General features: G+C 49.8%; 1 protein-coding gene across 42 annotated transcripts in view; it reads right to left on the bottom strand.

Moving 5' to 3' along the window:
* The window catches only part of TCF7L2 (transcription factor 7 like 2), a 202,336-nt gene that overhangs the window by 167,002 nt on the left and 10,547 nt on the right, over window positions 1-24,787 (bottom strand). For 29 of the 42 annotated variants that reach the window (XR_008793359.1, XR_008793361.1, XM_056120409.1 and 26 more), the window contains exon 4: window positions 21,336-21,404. The exons of the other annotated variants lie outside the window; for them this stretch is intronic. Coding sequence is in view for 27 of the 29 variants with exons in the window: in XM_056120409.1 (XP_055976384.1) it covers window positions 21,336-21,404 (69 nt within the window). In the remaining 2 variants the exon portion in view is untranslated. The remainder of the gene's footprint in view (window positions 1-21,335; window positions 21,405-24,787) is intronic. 42 annotated transcript variants of the gene reach the window in all.

The raw sequence follows: 24,787 nt of genomic DNA, 5'->3' as shown, positions 1-24,787 counted from the left end.
CCTGGCTCTGCACTCAGGAATTACTCCTGGTGGTGCCTGGGGGACCATATGGGATGTTGGGATTGAACCCGGTTGGCACATAGAAGGCAAACGCCCTACCCGCTGCTGTACTATCACTCCAGCCCTCACGTAAGAATTCTAAAAGGGAAGCCCAGCATGGCCAGCAGCAGCCTGCTTCTTCCTGTGCCCAGGTAACAGGAAGGCAAACAAGTACTGGCTGGTACCGGTAAGGGTCCAGACTCAGATCCCAGTGGGGTCCCAGACAAGCCACGGACCTTTGCCCAAACCCTGATATTTCTTCTAGTCATCCATCTGTATACAGGGAGTGGTGTACCCCACTGCCAGATACTCAGAATATTCTAGAAATGAATCCAGCAGCTCTTCAACAAACACCGCATCTTATTTCTTTATGACACAACCATTGAGGCTCTGTCTAAAGTGATGACTGCAGAACAAAGCTCCCACACAATAGAACCACACAGACGATCTCCATAAAACGAGCTTTCCCCTCCCTGAACACAAGTCTGTGGAGTAATGCCAGCCCCACTGCATAGCTAGGAAAACCAACGCTGAATTTGTACCAGTGATATAGTGAGTCGTGTTAGGAGAAGTTGTTCAGAGTCAGACAGGACCCCCTCCCCCCCTTGAATCCGAGCTTTGCTCTTTTCTGTACCCTTCAACAAACCCTTCACTAAGACTGCATCCCTGTCCATAACCAAGAGCCATTAACGATGCTCTCCTGACCAAGCACTATCAAGACGACAAATGGTAAAGGGCCCACAGACACCACTCAGAGCCAGAGAGGGACCCACAGCAACTGGGGAACAAAGGCTAAAAATGCCCCAGAGACCACACTGGGTGGTCTGTAACTCACAACAGTGAGAACTATTGCCAAGGCTGGCACTCTTTTTACCCAACTGAATGCACATTCCTAAAAAGGAGGGACCATGGCACTCTACCCAAGCACCTCAGACCCACAGACACTTTAGGAATCTTAAATAAACATTTCCATTGAGGGCATTTAGGAAAAAGACTTCAGTTCCCTGGTATCTCCCCCAAAGTGGTTCGTGCACTTTTGTTATTAGTTATTGCCTTACTACCTAAAGTAAATACACAGTATTTTTCTTTAGAAGACATCTTTTTATTATGCCTCGTTTGCAGGTTGGAAAACAGATTTAGGAAAATACTTGCTCAAGGAGAAAGTCACGAAGTAGCAAGGGGGTATTCAAAGATGGGGCTAGAGACAATCTCTTAACCACGTCCTCATCCTTACTATTTCTCTTAGTCTATTGTACACTTCTACATAGGCATGGAAGGTCCTGTGATAAGTACCCAAAGTCCTTTTTCAGTGGAAACACAAAAGGAAAACACAGCTCAAGGTTGCAGCTTCCTGTGCTCACAAAATTCTAGATCAGCCATGACAGCGAATGCTTCGCTTTATATCAGCAAATGGAAAATACATCAGGAATTACAGGAGTAATTCCTCAACACAGACATTTGGGCAGAGAACTCAATTCATGTCTTCCATCAACATTCTCTACAAGAAGAGGTCAGAAGCAAATCATGGTGACATGAAGCGGGCCAGGTCATCTGTTAGGTATTAAGAAACCCTACACTAGAAAGTTCCAAGCCAGGATTGCCTCATCCGCCAAGAAAGGGAGCAGAACGAAGCACGCAGAGTTCTAGAGCATGACACCTTTTCAAGAACTTTTCCTGGACTGGAGTGGAGGTCACGAGGAAGGGAGGAACGTGGCAAATGCTCTAAGACACCCTCTTAACCACAGCTCCAGCATTTCTGCACCAGAGAAAAACACCAACTACAACAACCACGACTTCTAAGTGTGCAGGCCGATTATAGCTTTACTTTCAAAAGAGCTTTGATTGATCTTTTTTGATAGACCTGAAATAAATTAAACTAGATTGACTCACTTGAGAATGGACTCTAATCCCTTAGTCAGATCCCGGAGAACTCAAACCAAACCAGCTGTTAATTTAGGCTTTATAAGATAAAGCATGAGAAATCCAAGTTGATGTACCCCAGAGCAAAGCTTACATCATCTCTGTAAGCAATCAACTTACTGCTTCTTTTAGGAACTAATCAGGTCTTGGGCAAGTGGGTGCCAAGGCTGTGCTCTCAGAGCGAAAGCAGTTGAAAGAAAGCAGGAAAGGCAGGAGAGGAAGAAAGAATACCAGAAAACACTGCCTCCCTTTCCAAGCTCAGAACTGACCCAAGCCATTTCCCTTTTTACTTTTTTCATCCCACTGCTCTCTTGCTCCAAAAACTCCAAATGGCTTGACCCCAGACCTAATCACCAAGTCAGAGGGAGCAGATGACACTCTAAATATTTCTTATTTTTAAAGGGAGTGGGGTAGGGTGTGTTCAACTGAAGGAAACAGGAAAATAGTCCCTCTACATTTTTATTCTTTCCTTTTTTTTTTTTGTCACACCCAGCAATGCACAGGGGTTACTCCTGACTTTGCACTCAGGAATTACTCCTGGCAGTGCTCAGGGGACCATATGGGATACTGAGAATTAAACCCGTGTTGGCTGCGTGCAAGGCAAACGCCCTATCCGCTGTACTATCGCTCCAGCCCCATTCTTTCCTCTTTAAACATCATGCCACCCCATTTATCTCTGCTCTGGGCACCCTTTGATTTCAATACAGGAATCCCAAAGTGGCAGCGGTCCCTACACTCATTAAGTACACATGGGCATACATTGGCATACACGTTCATGCACACACTCAAGCACACTACAGGCTTCTTCCCAAGCGAAACTCTTCCCAAGCAGTGCCTCCCGACTTCCACCAGCACCTGGGAAGAGAGGAACGACTGTCTCTGTGCCCAGGGAGGGTGGCATTCACCTCGAAGAACCCTACCCTCAGCCTCACCCCAAGAGATTGCAACCTGGAGCCTTCTCCTTCTGTAGGGCCAGGCTGCCAGCCTTTTGCTCCTCTCCAGTGACTGTTCATTCAGAGACCACTCTGTTTACCGAACAGAAGGGGATCAAGAATTGAAATCCAATTTAAGGAATTATGGTGCCTTCAGACTGCTTTTCCTGCACGATGAAAAAAGACAGGCATGTTGTTTCTGGAATTGGGCCAGCAGAAACTGATCCATGTAGTAATAACAGGAAAAAAAAAAGAAAGAAAGAAATCAATGTGTTTACATACGTGTTGGGGAAGGGAGCGAAAATACAAGTTAAAACCTGAATAGCAAATGAATTTTTCCTATGGAAGGATACCGACCTAGATTTCAAAGTCCTATTCTGAACCTGACGAGCAGAATCGGGTTGATCTCTGATCGCTCTGGAAAAGCAGGACGGGGGAAGTGGAGACAGGGAGGGTGGTGGTGGCGGGGACGAGGGAGGTGTGGGGGGTGGGTGGGTAGGATACAAAAAAAAATGAAAGGAAAAGCACGATACATAACTCCAACATTGTTATAAAAACATGGGGCCAGAGCAAGTAGGGTAGGGCACTTGCCTTACTCACGGCTGACCCAGATTCTATCCCCGGCATCCTTTGTGATCCCCTGAGCACCATCAGGCATAATTGCTGGGTGCCGAGCCAGGAATAACCCCTGGGCATCCCGAGTGGGGCCCCAAAACACACAAGAAGTTGTTATAAAAACAGCAATAAAGAAAAAGAGACAATGAACATCAACCACAAAATCTAAGCTCTTGGCTTCCCTACAGGAAGAGACCAAGGAAGGCCTCCAGCAACCATGAAAACTGGGCGCAGTTTTCCCTTTTGGGTGCAACCATGTGTGTGTTCTCTCACCCTCTCCGCTGGGATCAATGTCATCCCGTCTCATAGGTAAAACTGAGGCCAGGGAGAACAAGGACTGGCCAAGGAGGCTCTGGATGTGTCCAACTTAGCACTCAAGGTCTTACATTCTGGAGGGGCTCCTTCCCCTAGCACCGATCCCCAACAGCCATGTGACAGCTTCTAATTGGTCTCCCCCCTCACGTGACCCATGGAAGCATGTCACCAATGAGCACACTGAGACCCGGAATAACACTCTCTCCACCTAGCTAATCCAGCAACTGACTCAGAGCACCTGGCCCCCTGGCTCTAATTATTAAAGTCTACCCTTTCCCTTAATTAATTCTGCTGTTTCCACAGACTAAGTCCCTACAGAAAAAGGTCTCAGTTCCTAAGAGCTACCTGCAGGAACAGTTTTGTGTTAATTTGCTAAAGGGGAATAGGGGAAAAAAATAAACCCAGGGGAATTGGAAAAGGAGGTTCTAGAAGGAGAAGAAACTGATTAAAGTAAATCAATTAAGGGGCCAGAACGATAGCACAGCAGGTAAGGCATTTGCCTTGCATGTGGCCGACCCAGCATCCATCCTGGACATCCCATATGGTCCCCCAAGCACCACCAGGAGTAACTCCTGAGTACAGAGCCAGGAGTAACCGCTGGGTGTGGGTGTGGCCCCAAAACTAAACAAACAAAAAGTAAATCAATTAAGGCATCACAAAGAGGTGGGACATAATTGTCACTTAGAGGAAGTACCCAATTAGCCTGGAAGACAGGGGAGGGATGGACAACTTCCATAGCCTAAGGCCACTAAACAGTGAGAAAGTTCTGGCCCATGCCAACAAAAATACCAGGGCTTTTCTGGTGCGGGAGCCTGCTGAAACCCGAGTCCCTTCTTTGAAGGTGGAATGCCACCCATCTACCGTCTCGCAGAGGACAGTCCCGAGTTTCTAAAGCTCGGTGACAGAGAGGACTTTCGGGTTCCTCAGATTTCACCGTGTCTTTTCACTCAGGACCCTGAAAAGCTAAAGAGAGATAGGCATGAAAATGAGTATCCCTCAAAGCCTCGCGTTTGAACTCGGCCTCCCGCAAACAGAGGGAGGGGAGAGGCTGGGCAGGGGCTTGAGCCGGACCTTCTGGAACCAAGAGGCAACAGACACAATGGGGACTGTCCAGGGCAGCGGGGAAATCATATCAGCGGCATCTGGGAACCGCCACTAAGAATAAATGAGTCCGAGGTTCTCCTCCTCACACACTACCCAGAGTTGAAGTGGGGGCCAGCGCCACCCTAACTGAACCTGCTCAGAATACACACGGGAAAGCTCCAGCCAGAGGCCACGTGCCCTCCCCTCAGGGGTGCTGGCACCCAGGGGCGCCGGGGCACTTAGCTTTCAACGCCAAGTTCAGAAAGTCTCCTGGTCCTGGTGACCCACTAGGAAGGCTGGGCTTGGGGACAAACTGGAGGAGGAGCAGGGGGCAGTTACACACTTATTACACATCCACACAAACAATAGCTTGATGCAGCAGTCACTCACAATCAAAGAAATGAGTGCTGGGAGGCTCACCGGCCAGGAGCTTTCCAGGACCCTAGAAGGACGCCTTTCCAAGGGGGTGGCTCTTCCAAGACCCTAGAAGGATGCTTTTCTAAAGGGATGACTCTTCCAGGATCTAGAAGGACGCATTTCAAAGGGGGTGGCTCTGTGTGTGTGTGTGTGTGTGTGTGTGTGTGCGCGCGCGTGGGCGCGCGTGCACACATGCCTATGTTTAATGAAGTTCTCAGCGACTGACACTGGGCCCAAGAACAGAGCAGGCACCGCAAGGCTAAGACCACAATTTCCGGTCTTGCTGTCGGTAATTTCATGCCCATCAGAAGCTGAAGAATCCTTAGGGCAGCCTCCCTGGTTTGTTTCCTGTCTGCCGCCCTCCCTCCTCTGGAGGTATGGGAGGTCTCCACCCACAAGTCCAGGCTGATGCTCCTCGGAGCTCTGGACTCAGCTCCCCTTAGGAGGCTAGTAACCAAAACCCCACTTTAGGTGGGGAGCTGGAGAGGGGAGAGCACTGAGAGGCACAGAAAGCCACGGAGCCCAACAGCAGGCAAACTGGGGACCCCTTCAGTGATGGAGCAACAGCCTCACTACGACCCAACATCCTCTGCCATCAATAATACCAACAAAACCTCCTTTCTCGGGGCCCAGCTCCTCTCCACAACCTCTCCACTGCCTCCCCCAAGCAAGTCCTCAAGAAAAATCCATTTTGGTTTTCTTGTCTGTTTGTTTGTCTGTTTGTTGTTTGTTTCAACAGATGAGACAGCGGAGGTACAAGGCCATTTGGGGCCCCAGTTCAAACTTTTCAACTCTACTTCTGTGTCTGAAAAGCCGTGGTGATCAAGATTGGGCTTGTGGTTCAGGGGCCGAGCGCCTGCCCTGCCTGTGTGCTGTGGGGAGTTGAACCCCACCCCTGGCCCTGGTGACTGTGTGACCGCAGCACCCTACGATCCTGCACAAACTGCACCCCAGTTTGCACCGACCTCCTCGCACAATGTCAGCGTGGGGTGGCAAACACCCCTGCCCAAAAGTGCTAGAAATCAAATAGGGGATCTAAAGAAAGCTTATACTTTTATGAAAGGGGGGGAATTTTGACCTGGAAACTAGCTAGTGAGGGGTGGGGGGAAGAATTTTTTATTTTGGAGATGAGAGAAAGCAGGGGATCCAGGGGAAATACACAGAACAGGAAGATCAATCACAGGCTGGTCTAAATGTTTCCAAAATAGTCCTCCTGGGCGTTACATAAGTAACACAGAGAGCACGAGCAGCGGCCCATGTGGAGCGGGGTGCTCGCGGGGACCAGGAGGGATGGGGAGGGATGCTGACGGGGACAGTGGGGGACAGCGGGCCTGCTGCCGCCCGCCAGGTTCCTGCTGGGGCTGCCCCTGCTCCCGGAGCCCCGTCCACGCTCTCCCACACCCCCAACGCCGCCAGCTCGGCCCACGGAAGCCACAAAGCAGGAACCCAAGTCAGACCGAGAGATAAAACCCCGCCTCTCCTGCAAACCGAAACGCTCCCCGAACCACCGGGCCGAAATCAAAACCCCATCTGCTTTGCATGTGGCGTGTGGTTTGGGGTGCGCTTTCCACCGCAAAGTCTCACTTCCGGTCATGTGGGGGGGGCCCCTTTTCAGCCACCCAAGGATGACAACGAACCCCCTGCGCACCAGGGCGGACTCAGCCACTAGCTTCCTGGAGCACAGAGAGTGGGGGGAAATTCCCCACAACTCTCAGCTTCTTACTACAGAGAAGTTTTTGCATGGATGACAGGCACCCGCAGATCCACCTCCAAAACCCGCAAGCAAGGGCCAGGGAGTGTCCAGTGGTTAAGGCCCTGGGCTGGAACAGAGTCAGCCAAATTCTGTCCCCAATACCACATGGTTCCCCCAGAGCATGGCTGGAAGTGGCAAAACCCTGCGGAACCCACAACCCCCCAATCCCCATCACCCCTCACCTGCCCCAACCCACCACCTCCCCACCATCCCCCAACCACACCCCCAAAAAAGTGCTTTTCCTAAGTACTTAAAATGACCAAACTCTGCCAAGAGGGCTTGGTGGAGAAAGGGGAATGTGAGAGGTTTGATCTCTTCTACTGTAATCCCATGGAAGTCTCCCAAACAAATGTCTACATTTCTGCTGATTTTTTTTTGGAGGGAAGGTGGTACTCAGGGGTTACCCCTGGCTCTGCACTCAGGAATTACTCCTGGTGGTCCTTGGGGAGCCATATGGGATGATGGGGATCGAACCCGGTCAGTTGCGTGCAAGGCAAACGTCCTACCCACAAAAGTATAGCTCCAGCCCCTGTCTGCATTTCTGATTCCCTCCTGTTTTGGGGGTGATTCTTGGCGCCCAAAGGCTTGGGCCTTCCACAAAACTAAAGCCATCTACCAGCTCAGGAATGTCAGCCCTCAGTGCCAGTTCTTCCGACACAGATGGCTGCACATGCCAGGCCACCGGGAGGGGGGTGTGCGCGTTTGTCATCTGCCCTTTCACCATGATGGCAACATGTGACAAAGGGGCATGTTTCCTAGAAACACACAAGGCAGGGGAATTTGTAAACAGCTCACTTAACTTTAAAACCTCCCTTGAGAAGTGCCCTGCCACAGAGGCAGGGTGGGATGGGGGGATGGGGGGTGGGAGGGATACTGGGATTAGTGGTGGTAGAGAATGGGCACTGGTGGAGGGATGGGTACTTGATCATTGTATAACTGAAACCCAAGCACAAAAATCTGTAAGTCTACGACTGTACCTCATGGTGTTTCTCTAATAAAAATTTTTTTTAAAAAACCCTCCCTTGAAGTTCTAGTTTAAGAAAAATGCCCCACAGAAGTAGGGTGCTTGCCTTGGGCGCCACCCACCGGGTACCACATCTGGTCACCCAACCCCTTCCAGGAGGGACCCCTGAGCACAGAGTTAGGAGTAAGCCCTGTGCAATGCTCGGTGTGACCCAAATCCCATTCCCTCCCCAACTCCCCAGAATAGAAAGAGAAAATACAAACAAAAAAATGCCCACAGATCTTGAAGGTGTTTCTGAGAGCCAACCCAACTCCTGGCTTCTGCAGTGAAGTGAAGAAAGGAGAAGGGCTGGGGCTAGAGCGATAGGACAGCAAGGTCGGGCCCTTGCCTTGCATGAGGCCAACCCAGGTTTAATCCGCGGCACCCCACATGATCTCCTGAACCCGCCAGGAGTGATCCCTGCGCACAGAGCCAGGAAATCAGGCCTGAGTACCACCAGGTGTGATCTCAAACAAAAGTAAATGAGAGGGGGTGGAGGACAGAGAAAGAGCCGAGCAGGGGCTGGAGCTATAGCACAGAGAAGGGCGTTTGCCTTGCACACGGCTGACCCGGGTTCGATTCCCAGTATCCCATTTGGTCCCCCGAGCACTGCCAGGAGTAATTCCTGAGTGCAGAGCCAGGGTAACCCCTGTGCAAATATCAGGTGTGACCCAAAAAGCCAAGAAAAAAAAAAGCAGAGCAACATCAGACCAGGAGTGTGAGGAGGGGTGATTTTTCATGTCAACTGTAAGGGAGTTAAAGCTCTTGCTTTTGCATGGGGCCAATTTACATTGGATCCCAAAAATGCACAGTAGCCCGAGCACTGCCAGATGAGGCAAAAACAAAAAATGAGCTTCCAAACTTAAGACTCCTGAGACACTCCTGAATTGAGTCCAGGTCAATCAAGCTCTTATCTAGAACCATAAGAAAGCTCCTTTTTTCTAATTCTACCTAAAATAATTTTAGGTTTAAAAAAAATCAATGCTTATCTCACTGCTTCATAAACTGTATCGTGTTTCCTACTACCAGGTTTTTACTAGCTGGATCTATCTTAGGATCTGATCAAAAGAATGAAAATTCCTCTCTTCCTCTCAAGGCAAGATTCTGGCATGAGTGGAGTAGTAGAAAGCAATGGGTCAAAACAGAACCGAAGAGTCATCCTAACTGGCACCGCCCGCGAGCCTCAAGGAAACTTCTTCTTCCTGAAGGGCCAGCTCTCTCCAACAACCTCCCAGTTCACTGCCTGCCCAACTTTTATGGTCTACACCCCACCCCCAGGAGCCTAACTCTGAACATTGCTTCAGAGCCTCAGCAGACAGAAGCTCCCATAAAACTCATGGGGGGCAGGGGCAAGGATGTTAGCACAGCACCAAGATTCTCCAACTCAGAAATATGCCCACCTCAATATGTCTTCCAAGTTCACGGACGCATTCTTAAATGAGAGGGAGGTCATCTCCAACGTGGTTGGGTTGACCGGACCAGGGACTATTTGGTGAAAACGCTAATCTGAATTATCTCCAAGTATTCTACCTGGGTTCTACAGGTTAATGGAGAATAGGCGGGTTCCCAGAATACAGGGTTGAAGCATTAACTATGACAGCTTGATTCTGCAATAGTAGATCCTTAGAGGTTCTTCAATGGAGTGGAAACTTGGAAAGTGCCAGAAAATAACAATCCCACCAAATTTGCCCCTAAGGGGAAAAATAATGACCCAGAATGGACACTAAATGCACACCAGAGCCCCATACAGCCCAATTACAGGAAGAAGAAAGCAAGCTTTCGGGGCTTTAACCTTTCTTTATATCGTCTCCCCCAATGGTCAGATTTATGGTCTCCAGGGCAGAAGTGCACAACCATGAATTTCTCTGTGGTCCATGGCCAAGTGCCTCAGCTTTCTAGTCTTTATAGAGTCTCCTTTCAACGAGCAAAATCTCCATGTCAAGTTCACTCCACAAAAGAGGAGAAAGGAGGAACAGAAAAGTCCCAATCCCAGCAGGGGAAAAGCAAACAGAACTCAAGAGAGTGCCTGACCAACTCCTCCCAAATTAAAAGGAAGCCAGAAACCTCTGAGAATATCTTTGGGCAAAACCAGAAGTAAAAGAAGCAAAATCATGCATTTCTCACTTCAGATCCCAAAAATACTAGGAAAGTACTTGGGAAACTGAGATCTGAGGTCCTTATAGATCCTATATGCAGCCCTGAGAGATACTTCGTCACTAAAGTCCAATGTATTTATTCACCTTAATATTAGGCACATATGACCAAACCAGCTGGGTCACCACTTTGCAGCTATTTAAAAAAAGGGAGGAGGGGGTGGCGATATAGAATAGGGGTATAGGAGTTGGGTCTCATGCCTTGTAGCCTTGCATGCAGTTGACACCACTTGGATCCCTGGCACCATGGCCCCCCAAGAACCACCAAGTGAGGGTTGGGAGGCTTCAAGCATCCCCATGGTAACACCAAAATGCCCTACCCCCAGTAGGTTGAGAATCATTGCAAGTGACCCTCGGATCTCCTGAACACTGTTTGGGAGGCCCCAAAAAGTCTAAAAAAAAAAGAAATGTTCTCATGAAATTACAAGACCTTCCAAATACGCATAGTATGTTTGAGGATCATTCATTCCCCTCTTAAGTGTTCTTTCACAGATCATCAAGACTCCAAGATTACCTGTGTAAGTTTTGGCTGTTCATCTCCCCATCCACCCCCACCCCCATCTTTCCGTTTCAAATCATCCTTAAACCAGAAGAGAGAATTGCCTACGTCTCCTGTAAAAAGGAGGCCTGGAAAAATCCCAGAAGGGTTCTAGTGCTGGAAGCAGGAGGAACCTCACATTTCCTTTCAGTTTGGGACTGTCAATAGCATACAGGGGGGGGGGAACCTCCCATTTCTGCTTCATGTGTTTTCCTTATTGGCTCATTTGCACAGCGCTGCTCCCCCAACGGCAGTTAGTACATCGTTTTGTCATTTCTGCCTCTCCCCCCATTAGTGCAGGCTGCTGAGACGACACCCCAGCTGCCTCCCCGGCGTGGCTGGCGGCACCAGCGCATCCTGATCCCCCAAGTGGTCCCCCTTTGACTAATGTTCACCAACACTCATACATCATTCCCAAATTGGTCCAAATGAATTAAACACAGCTCTGCTTAACATTACGAGATTTAAATGGATTTTCTCTCTACAGGTCTGCCCCATAATTGGGTTTATCCATCTTGTTGAAGTACAGTTTACACTTGCTAACATCACGCCAATTCAAGCTACATTTTCTGCTCCAGTGGCAGGAGCCAGGCAGATTTGTCATCGGATCATAACAGGTAATTCAAACAACAATTAGTTTGATGACGGCCCGTATGTCAATGTCTGCTCCCAGCAGCCGGGCTCTCGCGGATGCTCTCTGTTCCTCAAGATGAATTGTCCTCACAATTCTTCAATTTCAATCATCAACAATGCTTACTGAATCAACTTAAAAACTATTGACACAAGACCATCTTCCCTCCAGGGCTGCCTCTCCAAAGCCCAGGGAGAAAAGCCCTAACCCCACCCCAAGGAAGAGCTCCAAGCACACAGACTGGCATTTTCCAGGCTGGGACAAGCTCTGATTTTCCACCCAAACTGTCTCTTCTGGCAACTTTCTCAGGATTCAGGGTGGCAAAAAGTATGGGCAAGAGAAAAAAAAAAAAGGAATGCATTTGCTTATGCAAGCTCATCCATCCACAATTAGGAAAACACATTTTTTTTTTCAACTCCCTGAAACTAATGACCACGTCAAGGTCTGAAAAAGCTGTCAAGAGCCAGAGAGTAACAAACACAACTTGTCATTTAGGGGCCAGGGATGTGCACTGTCTGGTAAGTATGAGGCCCTGAGTCAGATCCCTAGCACCAAAAATAATCAAATAATAATACTTTTTTAAAGTTACTTCTTCCTTTTTGTTTTCCTTTCAGCTTTTTTTGTTTGGGGGTCACACTTCCAGCTGTGCTCTAGGATCACTCCTGGGGAGGACTTGGGGGATGGGGGGTTGGGTGGAGGGTCAGTCATCTGGGTCACCAGAAATTGAACCTGGGTCAGCCAGGTGCAAGGCAAGTACATTACCTGCTATCCTATCTCTCTGGTTGTCCTTTCATTTTTAGAGAGCTGCCCACTGCCAGCAATGCCCAGCTTAGCAGCAGGCCTAACGGTTTAGTATGCAGCCCCTACGGGGCTCAGAGCCAACCAGCCACACTGATCGCAGTTCACGGGGCCACGTGGTACTGCAGATGGCAGTCAGGGCCTCACACACACTAACCACGTGCTCCACCAGGCCTGCCCTGCCCCCTCCCAGCCCTATAGCAGTGCTTTCAGAAACCAACTCACCTCCAAGCATTTTAAAAATTTGAAAATCTTTTCCATTAGTACGGCCCTGCTTGCCTATCACCTGATCACCAATGCCCAATCATTAAGACTCACTACAGGTTAAGGGACTCTCCTTGCATGCAGCTGGGGTTGTGCCGATGGTTCGAATGCCAGCACCGCATATGGGCCCCAGAGCAAAGAGCCAGAGGTGACCCCAAAGCACTGCTGGGTCTGGCTCTCCACCACTCCTTAAACAAACAAACAAACAAATACAACCACATGCCAATTCCAGCGCTACACTGAGGAGAGTTCAGATCCAAGCATGAGCTACTTGAGAAAGAGTATATCAAGGTAACAAAGCAACAGACAGTCCAGTTCAAATTACTGAGCTACATTCAAAAAAAAAAAATCACATGGATTGGCCTCTCACATTATAAAAGAAATTATCAATGAAACGACCTTCATACAAACGCACCCCAATCCCAGTCTGTTCTCCGACTTTGCTGCCCACCAAGGTACAATGCCATGCCCTGGGTGCATGACTACCTACTCATCCAGCACCGAGGCTGGATGTAATCTCGAAAGCGTTTGCCTTCTGCTAGTCAGATGCTACTGAACAGGGTGGTTTTGTAAATGACATAAGAGAAACGCAACTGGCACCCATGTGCAGTCATAAATCTTTGTTACCCAGCCAAAGATAGTCCAGGTTATCAAATTTATCATGTATGATGTTCTTGACAGGAAATAAAGAATATCCACTGCACGTCAGGAGATGGCACATTCTAATCTGCAAATGCGACCTCTCAGAGTCTGCGGGCGCTGCAGCCCGTACATCTCTGGTCTCCTCTCTGGGCGAGGACACCACCAGCCTCGCCTCGTAGGTCCCCCCCTTCATTTCACCTCCCAACAAGCTTTTGGAGAGAGGAACTCTCACAGTCCCACCTGGCAGATCAGAAAACTGACGCCTGGCAGAACTGGGGCCCAACCCAAGTTTTCTGACTCGAGGGACAAGAGGTCTGGATTCCAGCCACTAGCACTGCATGACCCCCCCAACTGGGAGCAACCCCAGAGAGCCAAGAGTAGCCTCAGAGCACTTCTGGGGATAGCCCCCAAACAACCACTAAACAAAACAAAATAAAAAGAGTTTGATGAGAGTGATCTATAGACATGGTGAATGTTTAGTTCAGGTGTGTGTGTGTGTGTGTGTGTGTGTGTGTTACATGTTCTAGAAAAGATAAAGAGAAGAGACATATAGTACATGTAACCTGTTTTAAGACTTTACACATAGATTTTTTTCCTCCAATGCCAGGTATCCAACCCAGATCATCACACATGCAAGGCATGTGCTCTAAATGGAGTCACATTCCCCAGGGCCCAATCTATTATTTTTTAAGTTCATTTTCCACTAAATATAAAAGACACTGACAACCCTCCAGTTCTGACGAGCTTACAGATGTAGCTTCGGGTCAACTACAGAGCACGCTGAGACGGTGAGGTAACTGGCCTTCAAAAATCACAACCCCGACTGCTCCAGCAAGACTGGATGCTGCGCAACCAAACCAAACTCCAGAAACAAATTAAGTGCTAAGCTTGATAAGCTCACAAATGCCAGCCAGGCACAGCCCACTTAGAAATGTCTCTGCTTAACTGAGCACCACCATGCTTCTCAGCGACCTTATAAAAATCAAGCATCATAAAGCGTGATTGCAAAAATAGAGTCACACCAGGAAACTCTAACCAGCTGGCGGCCACACAGAGACCTCACTGCCCCACCGGATGTGGCCCCCTGGGGGACACCTCCAGCTGATGGAGCACTGGGTTCATTCTCTGGGGTGGTTGCGAGACTACGTGGATGCCACCCACACCAGCTGCATCCTTCCCCGCTGCCCTACAGAGTAAGTCTCTGTAAGTCTCCCCAGAGAATGAACAGAGACACAACTCTCAACCCCTACTAACACAATGACACAATCAAAGCAGCAACACCTTTAAAGCAACCGCTTCAGGGGCTGGAGTGATAGCACAGTGGGGAGGGTGTTTGCCTTGCACGCAGCCGACCCCAGTTTGATTCCTGGCATCCCATATGGTCCCCTGAGCACCGCCAGGAGTAAATCCTGACTGCAGAACCAGGAGTAACCCCTGGGCATGACCCAAAAATAAATAAATAAATAAATAAATAAAGCAACCGCTTCAAAGGGATCCAAGTCAAAACAGAAAATCTAGATCAACTTGTGTTCTCTGCAATGCAATGCAAACACTATTGGTTAAAGGGGAAAAAAAATCAGAACACTTACTTAAAAAATAAAAGCCAAGCCAGGCTCCTGGAGTCATGGCTTCTGGCCTACCTAGCTGGGGGCACTTCAGACAAATCCTTTCACTCCACTACCCCAGTGTTCTCGATAAAAAAGGAGACTCGACCTTGCGGTCAGGGACACAGTACGGCAGGTAGAGCACTGGCGATCCCAACAGCCTATCTGGATTCAATCCCCAGCACCACATACAACTGCCCCCCCGCCCCAGCCCTGCCAGGAATGAGCGCAGAACGAGAACTGAGCCCTGAACACTGCTGGGTGGTGGCCCAAAAACCAAAACCAAAAAAAAAAAAACCATGTTTCTGCAAGTGAGCCTTGCAAATGTGTGGCCTCACTTCACAACGCCACGGAGGAGAAAAGGCCTCTAAATGTCACTGGAACCCAAAGCCAGTCTAGTTTCTCACTGAAGATGAGAAGAAGTTTCCCCAATCAGGTAGTCGGAAAGTCCTCAATTTTTATCCAGCAAGTAGAAATGATCGAGCAGCCAACAGATGAGCACTTGACTGGCTCCAATTTCCAAAGACTCACCACCAACCACTCTCAAACTTGTCTCAGCTAAACATCAGAAGCCTGGAAAAAGACAGCTGCCGGCTTGCACACACCCCAGACCTGCACCGTCAGACCAAGTCAGTATTGCAAACGCAGCTCGAGAATCTAAGCTGGGTAAGAGCAAGGGAGTTTTGTCTGCTTTGCCCACGGAATAAATCCCCCAGGGGCCTGGCACACAGAAGCCCAATAAATATTTCTGAATGAATGAATGAGCATTCTGAGGTATGAACTTAATTGAATTAGGTAAGAAGGCTGAAACTCACCATGCAGCAAGCAAAAGAAATCTTGTGAGTCGGTTCACTGGCCGCCTCAGGCTTTATCAAACTGCTCTAGAGAAATGACCTGGTCTGTCTCTCTCTCCCACACAGACACATGTACAGGCATGGGTGCAGGCACAACACGTTTTATTCTTTGCAGAAAACAGATAGGAAATCTCATGGCCAGGGCTGGTGGTAGCACGAAGGGAAAAGTGAGGTCAGGATTATTAGCAAAAATCCAAGTTTGTCAATCGGAGTTCTCCCCCTCAGTCTAAATTGTGCTCCTCAGCCACGATGGCAAATTCTTATGAATATTAGCAGGCCAGAGAATTCGAGGGTGAGAGGACAAGCCTGAACCATCAGCCTTGACCATCAGGGACATGGGCTGGAGGAAAGTCAACAGTCTCACCAACATCCTGTCCAAAAGGATGCTTAGCTCTGTCAATTGGCCGTCTTTATCACCAATGCCAAGGGTATATTTGGGTCAGGAAGTGAACTCTAAGCCACAGCCTCTCAATAAATTTGAAATGTTTAAGATTCTTAAGACCAGAGAGATGGTACAGGGATTAAGTTGCTTGCCTTACATGCAGCCATTCCCAGTTTAATCCCGGACACCACATATGGGCAGTTCCCCACAGCTATACCAGGAGTGACCCTTGAGCCCAGAGCTAAGAGTAAGCTTTGAGCACCACTGTGGCCCAAACCCCAAAACTTAAAAAGAAAAGTGTCCCATCAGGTTCATATCTAGAAATTAGGGATCAACACGGGGCCAGGACCTGCTGGGTTTTTCATCCACTCTGGACTCCAGAAAGACCCCCAGTCCTGGGGGAGGGTCCTTAGTGAGTTCCAGGGCAAGAAAATGGGGAGCGCATTAATGAGACTCACAGAGAACTGGAAAGTCTGAGGTCCAGAGCAAAAGCAATAGCCAGTGCAAGGTCTTCACCACTCAGCTGTGTCAACAAATAAAATGGTCCATTTCTTCTGGAGCCTTTCCTAGTTGCCTTTGCAAGTGCTTGTGTGTGTGTACGTATGTGCGTGTGTGTGCACACACACAAACACACACACACACACACACACACACACACACACCCCATATCACATCTTAAAAGAAAACCAATGAAGGTCTACACAGTTTGTTCTTGGCGGCCTGTGGAGGCTTCCCCCCACCCCCCACCTCCCAAATCACATCTGACTTGGTGTTAAAACATCAACCTTTGGCCAAAATACTCTTAAAACAAAGGCTTAATTGGTTCTGAAGCAGCCTTTCTGAAAACCAAGGGAAACATCTCTGGGTCTTGACCTCGATTACAACACTGCTCTTGGGGTTGGGATAATGATGCGTGTAGGAGGGTTGGAAGGGTTCGCTTCTTCAGAGAGGCCACGGGAGATGCCTAAACAGACACCCACGATCACCTCCGGGGCATCGCTTGGGGGCAGGTGCCATGCTGCTCCACCTCTGCCTTCTGTCTGCGAAGCCTTTTCCCAAGTTCCTGGAGACGGAGGGCGGGTGACCAGTGCCCTACGTGAAGAGGCCTGCACGGAGCTGGGGCCGCTGGCCTCTGCTCTCCCCAGGTCCCTCTGCAGCTCTGCCCGCCCTCACGCACATCACGACAGACCTACAACCCCTGTCGTTGGCGACGCGCGCCAAGGACAACATTGGAAATCAGGGTTCACGGCTCTTTCAAAGTGTCAAGGCCAAGCTAAACACACAGCACTAACCCAAGGCCTCTCCAGGTCTTCACGTGCGCGCGTGAAGAACAGAACTGGACACTTGACTCCTCCCACATAGGTATGTATGTTTCCCTGGCCTAATCGATAGTAGCAAGAAATTGGAAGCCACTCAGATGTCCAACAGCACAGAGAAGGTGCACTGCAGCCCACTGCTCTGTGGAATACTATACAGCAACTGGGAAAAAAAAAAACTGCTACCATGCCCAAAAACTCACAGACATCATGGTGAGTGAGGCCAGACATCAGACAGCTCCACTGATCTATAACTGCACCATCCCGTTCCTCAGAAACCAAAACAATCAGGTCAGGCTAATCCCTGGTGAGAATTCAGGCCGGGAAACTGCAAGACTGCAGAGAGAAGGGAACAGGCTACCAGGAGGATTGGTAAAATGATTCACCAGGCACCGGCGAACAAGAGCCCAGAGGCGAACCCCCAGTCATAGTGTGTTTTTGCAAATAACGCTTGACTGGGACACAGCCATATTTATTCCTTCAGTTACTCTTTCTGGCCACTTTCATCTCCTCATGACAGAACGGAAGAGATGCCATCAAGACCGCATGGCCCGCAAAGCCGAAAATAGGCACTTTCTAGAAAAAGCATTCCAACCTCATTCTGCGCACTGATTTGGGGTGACATCTTCAGGATGCTCATGTCCGGATGAACACACGTCAGGGTTCATCCAGCTCTGCCAAAGACTGGGGGGCCTGGATGGAGCACAGTAACCAAGCACTTGCCTTGCATGTGTGGGGCCCTGGGTTTGATCCTCAGCACTTGAAACAAAAACAAAACCAAAAATCCTCCTAAAGATAGGAGCACAGCGACCACACAGCTGCTAGCGCATTTGCTTGTCTGCGGCTGACCCAGCTTCTAGTCTCCGGCATCCCATGGGTTCCCAGAACACTGCTAGCAGTAATTCCTGAATGTAGAGCCTCTAGTAGCCCCTAAAGATTGCTGGGGGTGGCCCCAACCTCCCACCCCCACCCTCAGAAAAGATCTGAGTACTGGAGCGGAGAGACAGTACAGGGGGTAAGGCACTTGTCTTGCCTGCTGCTGACGTCAGTTCAGATCCCATATGGTCCCCCAGTGCTGGTAGCGTCATTCCTGAGCACAGAGCCAGAAGGAAGCCCTGAACACCACTGGGTGTGGGCCCAAGCCCCAAAAACAAATAAATAAAAGAGATGTATACTGAGCTGTATTTGTATAACACTTCGATTGAAGCCTCTGAAAGTCAATAACGTCTAAAGATGAAAGCCTCTTAATGGTCATTCGGTTACATTTGCGTTACCCGCTTGGGGGAAGGGGATATGGCTGTTTCACTGTCTCTGCGAAACCTCGAGGAGTGGAAAGATGCTTAAGTGAAGGGCCACAGTGATTAGGTACAATGAGTAGGGCGTTTGTCTTGCACGTGGCCAATCTGAGTTCCATCCCCATCACCCTATATGGGTGGCCTGAGCTCCACCAAGAGAGCTCAGCTGAGTGATGAGGCAGGAGTAAACCCTGAGCACCGCCAGGTGTAACCCAAAACCCAAAAAAGTAAAAAGAAGTCTGGGAGTTCCCAGCCCTGCTGCAGGCCTGGCGTGCAAACCTTTCCCCAGAGCACAGCCCTCCCGAGGTTGGCTCCTGAGAGGCCATTCATAGAAATGGTGCACAAGGCTGAGTGCGGGGATTACAAGAGGGCTGGAGGGCAGGGGATGGACCTCATGTGATGCCCGGTGTCAGACTACTCCAGGTTATTTTAGGAGAGAGCTTAGGAGAGCCACAAGCTCCGCTCGGCTTGAAATACAGCCGTTAGCTAAGAAGGTGAACCCGTTTTAAGTTTCCAGGAAAGGAACTTCTGCTCTCGGGGCTGGAGTGACAGTACAGCAGGTAGGACATTCGCCCTGCACGTGGCTGATCCCGGTTCGATCCCTGGCATCCCACAGGGTCCCCCGAGCACTGCCAGGAGTTATTCCTGAGGTCAGAGACAGGAGTAACTGCTGAGCATCGCTGGGTATGGCCCAAAAGCAAAAGAGGAAGGAAGGAGGAAAGGAAAAAAGGAGGAAAGGGAGGGAGAGAGGGAGAGAGGGAAGGAGGGAGGGAGGAACCTCTGCTCTGACAAGCCCAAGTCTTCTCCTGTTTTTCTTGTTTTGCCATTTATCCTTTGATGATCAAACTACAAGGACCACGAGGTTCCATTTGGTGTGGCCCCATCCTGGTCTAGCTGGCATGGGGGAGCGGGGCACAGACAGATTGCCGGCATTGGGCACTAATAAAATGTCTCTCTGTTTGCCCACATGGGAAGCGGGGAGAACAATGCTAACCTGTTCACGGTGGAACAGTAATAGCTTCAGCCCGCCAACAATGAGCTCTGTAATTTACTCCATCTTCCCCCTGAGAATGCGCTTCACAGGGCCCGCACCGTGCCAGGTGGTTTGGAGAAAGATGAACAGCTCGGCCCAACAAGGGCCACTTCAGCACCGGGTGTAAAGACACGACAGCTGGTCTGGGCCAGGCTGGTCTCCGGGTGCCATGGCCCCAGCCAGCCTTTCCACACCGAGATAGGGATCGCCTCACCATTTAAGCTCAACAATTCTCACACCCCAGGCCACAGATCTTCCAGCACTCCTGGGACAGACCGGAGTGACGTCCCTCAGGCCACTGGGCAACCACACACGCAGAGTCAGGGCTCGTTCGCACACTGAGCCCTAAGTCTAAAGCATTTTCTGGGAGCAAAGCTCCCACATCATCCAATGAAACACAGGGGTTAGAAGGATGGGGTCTCGTTGGACACCAGCGGCCCCTGGTTCTACACCAATGTGGGAAAGAGCTGGGCATGGAAGGGCTGTACTCTTCCTGATAAGACAAGTACAGAAGGACCCACGATCTTCATAAAGGACCCACTGCCTTAAAACCAGTACAAAAAGATTCTGGAGCCTCTAGGTAAAATGGAAAAGTCATTCTCTTACCCGGGGTGGGGAATAATTCAACAGTTCCACCAAGGAGAACATCTGCTTCAAAGTCTCATAGGGACATGCAACGATGACAAAGCTACAAAAGAATGGCCGGTGCTCCAGGAGCTCACGCACGTTAAATGTGAGTTACGATGGCCGTCCATCATGGTATCATAAATGACCCAACCAAGACTTCCACTTCCGAGTAGGCCCAAGAAAGAGCCAGGGCTGCACAACAAGGCTTCAGAATCCTCCCTCGAAAGAGTTAAACCAGAACTCACTGGAGAAGCTCAGTACCATTAGTTACACCATGAGGTACTTCCACCCTGGCCAGGCCAGCAGACAGACGAAAATCCTATTAGCCTGCTCCCCTCCACTACTGCATTCTCTTGGCTTCTGTTCAGCTCCAAGTCTATATTAGTCTGTGATTTGTTTAGCCTTTGGATTAAAGAGAATGGAGGTACTACATGAGCAGGAAACAGGGCACTCATCAGAAGCCGGGACCTGTCACCCGTCCCCTCCAGCACTTTTAATGCCATATGTCAACAGGTCCAAGAGAATCCACATTTCAGAACAATCCAACGGGACACTTTTAGCACCACATCACATAATTCCCATCCACCGGAAACAACTCTCTGGCCGTCCCTCTGCCATTTTTCCCACCCCCTTCCTTGACTCTTGCCATTTACATGATATCATTGTGTTGAACTCCAAATTTAAGACCAGCCCCCAGCCCCTGGGAAAAAAAAAAAAAAGCAGGAGCCAAGACAGGCGGGTGAGAGCTCTTGTCTTCCTCATGTCTGATCAAGAAACTGAACCAAAACACACGGGCTTCAAGTACTTTCCATGACTTTTAAGTCATTTTTGTACCCAATCTGCTACCCATGTCTTAGTTTCCCACCTCCCAGGATGAATCACCCACGGCCGTCACCATCATCACTGCCATCCTCATCATCATCCTGCCCATCACTGCCGCCATCACCACCACCACCACCACCACCACCACCACCACCATCATCATCATCATCCTCACCGCCATCCTCACCACCATCCTCAACACCATCATCGAGTTTGGGAGAAGGAAGGGGCAGAGAATAAAAGACACAAGAGACCTACATCTTGACAATTAGAGCTTCGGGATCTCTTGCATTTCCTACCTGAACAGCAAACTGGTGTTCAATCGGTTTGTACACAGACAAATGCGTGCTCCCGGACTGAAAATGGAGCTGTAGAAAGAAACCAAATCAAAGCGTTCTGCTTATGTCACAAACTACAAGAAAAAAACATCTTATGCAGTTTATGAACAGCAGACCAAACCTCCCTAGATTGAATTGCAGCCTTGGCATTCAATCAAGACCTGTGTATTTTTTTTTTATTTGTTGCTATGGATAAGACGATCATCCTAATCTAAGGTAAAGTTTTGCTGTGGTTTGTTCTTAAAGCGTCTATTCAATAAGCCAAAGGGGGGGGGGGGGGCGGGGAGGGGACCAGGAGCGAGAATCAATGACATGAAAAGGAAAGACGGATGCCCATTAAGACATAAAGGAAGCCAGTGTGCTGAGCAGGATGCTGCAAAAAAAAAAAAAAATTAACTGTGTGTGCTACAAAAAAGCCATGAAGATTGCGACATGGAGGGGGGAGAGAGAGAGAGAGAGAGAGAGAGAGAGAGAGAGAGAGAGAGAGAGAGAGGTGAGAGGAAGGGCTGGGGGAGGCGGCAACAGGTCCAAACCCCCTCCCCACTTGTAAAACCTGGGCTCTTGCTCCCAAATGCAAATCTATTTGGGGGGGATGAGGGGGAACAAATGTGCCAGGCAGAATTCAGGGGCCACCCCCCCGCCCCCCCGCCTTTCTACATTCCTTGGAGATGACTAAGCTGTCTCGGGCCATGTCTTGTGGCCAGCTCTCTAGGAATCCTTCCCCAGCACAGATGCCGCCACTGTCCAAGAGACACCCACTGCCCTAAGGACCACCTGATGCCCACCCCCCCGGGAGGAAAGTCTGGTCAGCCCCTGCACGGCAGCGAACAGCACCGAAGCCCTGCATACACGCCCCACCCAAGGAGTGTGACAGAATCCTGAGATGCCTCACGGAATTCTACTTTTCCCAAATGCTACCTGCCAATCTTGGGATCCCCCGCCAGTTGGGGAAATAAGCACCATCTGCCCGTTTATTTTATAAACAATGCAGTCATCACAAGAAGGGTCTAACAGTATCTGCAAATGCATTTTACTTTGCCATAGACAAACAAGAGAGAACAGGGTGGCCCGGAGAAGTCCTTGCCCATCCCCCTGGAAGCAATAGGCAAATCAGCTGCCTTTCCAAACACAGAGCTGTTATTCTAACAACCTAGTGCCATCACTACTGGAGGGCCGCTATCGCCAGAGTACTTCTGTGTCACTCTAACACAGCGCGCCCTGGCCCGCAAGTGAGTTTTGGAGCCAATTATGCTGTTTCTTCTGGTAAAAAATACCCAGTCCACCTAGGTTTTTCAAAAAAGAAAAGAAAAGGGATGGGGGAGCAGGGGAAACTCGCATGAGAACTTTGCAGCTCAAAATAAATACAAATGGTCGTCATCAAAGTTTTGTTCAAGGGGCTGGAGGGACAGCACAGTGGGAAGGGCGTTTGCCTTGCACGCGGCCAACCCGGATTTGATTCCCAGCGTCCCACATGGTCCCCTGAGCACCGCCACGGGTGATTCCTGAGTGCAGAGCCAGGAGTAAACCCTGGGCATTGCCGGGTGTGACCCAAAAAGAAAAAAAAAGTTTTGTTCAAGAATCTAAGGCCACATTGCTCATGGGATGAGGCTCTATGTTATCTAACTTAGGATACACAGAGGGCCCTTGATCTGTGAGAAAAAAAAAAAAAACATGGCTTAGGTTCCTAGCTTGCCCCAAAACATAGTAATGAAAGTTAGAAGATCCAATAACGGAGGGCAAATTACAAAAACATCCCTACTGCTACACCTGGCAAAGCAGAGTGGCACGCAGACCAATCAGAGGCACCCCAGCCCCCACCCCACCCCACCCCCGTGACAGCACCCCTCCCAGAAGCAGTTGATGGAAAGCAAACTGAGAAAACAATGAATTTGCACCCCTGGCCTTCTTGAGAACATTATCCCCAGGCCAGGGAAGATTACACTAATGAGCGAGACAAACGCTCTATCAGTTTAGAACAACTTCAGTGCTAGGGACAGGTTTCTCAGGGAGACTGGAATTCTTGGCCTAGGAGTAGCTCTCCTCTGAGAAGGGGTGGGTGGGGGCAGGGGGAGTTTCCTCTTCCTAGAAAAGGCACCCCTACGACCAGACCCCCCTGAGCTATGGGTTTTATCCTCTTCTCTGGATTCCGGGCTTTATGGAAGGGGGTCCAAGGGTCTCTGGCCAAGGAGCCTGCCAGGGCCATGCATGCACTACCTGAGCTCGGGAACCATGGAATTCTCTTCCTGTCTGTTCAAGACACCTGATAACTAGTGCATGGCAGTGGGGGGCTGGGAGGGGGAGCCCTATCATCGCAGCCTTAGGAATAAATTAATGAAACTGTGGCTAATCCAAATTCAATTTTCACTTGCCTGGGTCCAGGCCTTAATCCAAGCCTTCATCACCACCCAAACGCCTAAGCCCAGAGAGAGGCACCCTTCATCCCAGCCTGAAATGGGGGTGAGTGGGAGGTTGCGGAAGAAGCTGGAGGGCAAAGATCACGTGACCTTCCTTTTCTTCTCCCTCTCCATCCCACCTCTCCTTCTCCCTCCATCCCTCTCTCTGGGTCTCTCTCTGTCTCTCTGTCTGTCTGTCTGTCTCTATCTCTGTCTCTCTCCCCCGCCCTCATGCTCTAAGTCTCCCATACACAGCCCACCCTAAGGCCCCAGAAGGCCCCCACCTAGGATTCTGCCCCACAGAACCCCCCAGTCCCCCTCTAAACACACAGACAAGCTCCAAGTCGACTCCAATTCCCAGCCAGTGACCGCTGGATTCCGCACGTTTCCTGCCAGACTTGCCCCAGCCCCGACCGTGAAGGCTGACAATGTGCCCGTTTCTCCTCGGGGTTTCCACCCCCTCTTTTCCCAAATACTCTTTTCTAAAACACACACTTTCACTGCTCTTTCCTTTCCTCAGAAACACAAAGATGCCTTGTCTGGTCCGAGTCGAGCTTTTTAAGACAGAGATAAAACACCAGGGCCCAGGAAAGGCTTGGCCTTCGAGACAGGAACAATCCTGTATTTCTCTCTCAGGGGGCCAGAAGGAAGGCGAGGTCTGCCGTCCAAGGCCTGCGTGAGTGGGGGCCCCAGGCTTCCTCCCACAGGCGGACACCCTGGTCCTGGTCACTAGTCACCTCATCCAGCAGCAGTGGCTGCTGTCCCCTGGGCAGGCAAAACACCTTCCTGAGTACCGGGTGTTCCGTTAAGTCTGGCACAGGGTTCAAGAGAGAACACCAGGGACCTTTCCATCCATTCTTTCCCATCCTGCCCACTTGCTCGCAGGAACCAACCCAACCTCCTCACGCCCGGGTACAGAGGAGGCTGCACTCAACACCCATCTCCAGCAATAGGCCCGAAACCTGATGTTTCAGGCAGAAGGTGGCCCAGAGTCCCAGAGAACAGAAGTCAAATTGCTTT

This window comes from Sorex fumeus, unplaced genomic scaffold, assembly GCF_029834395.1.
Source record: "Sorex fumeus unplaced genomic scaffold, SorFum_2.1 ptg000043l, whole genome shotgun sequence".
In the NCBI taxonomy this organism is placed as follows: Eukaryota; Metazoa; Chordata; class Mammalia; order Eulipotyphla; family Soricidae; genus Sorex; species Sorex fumeus.
This window is presented reverse-complemented; position numbering and strand designations above follow the sequence as displayed.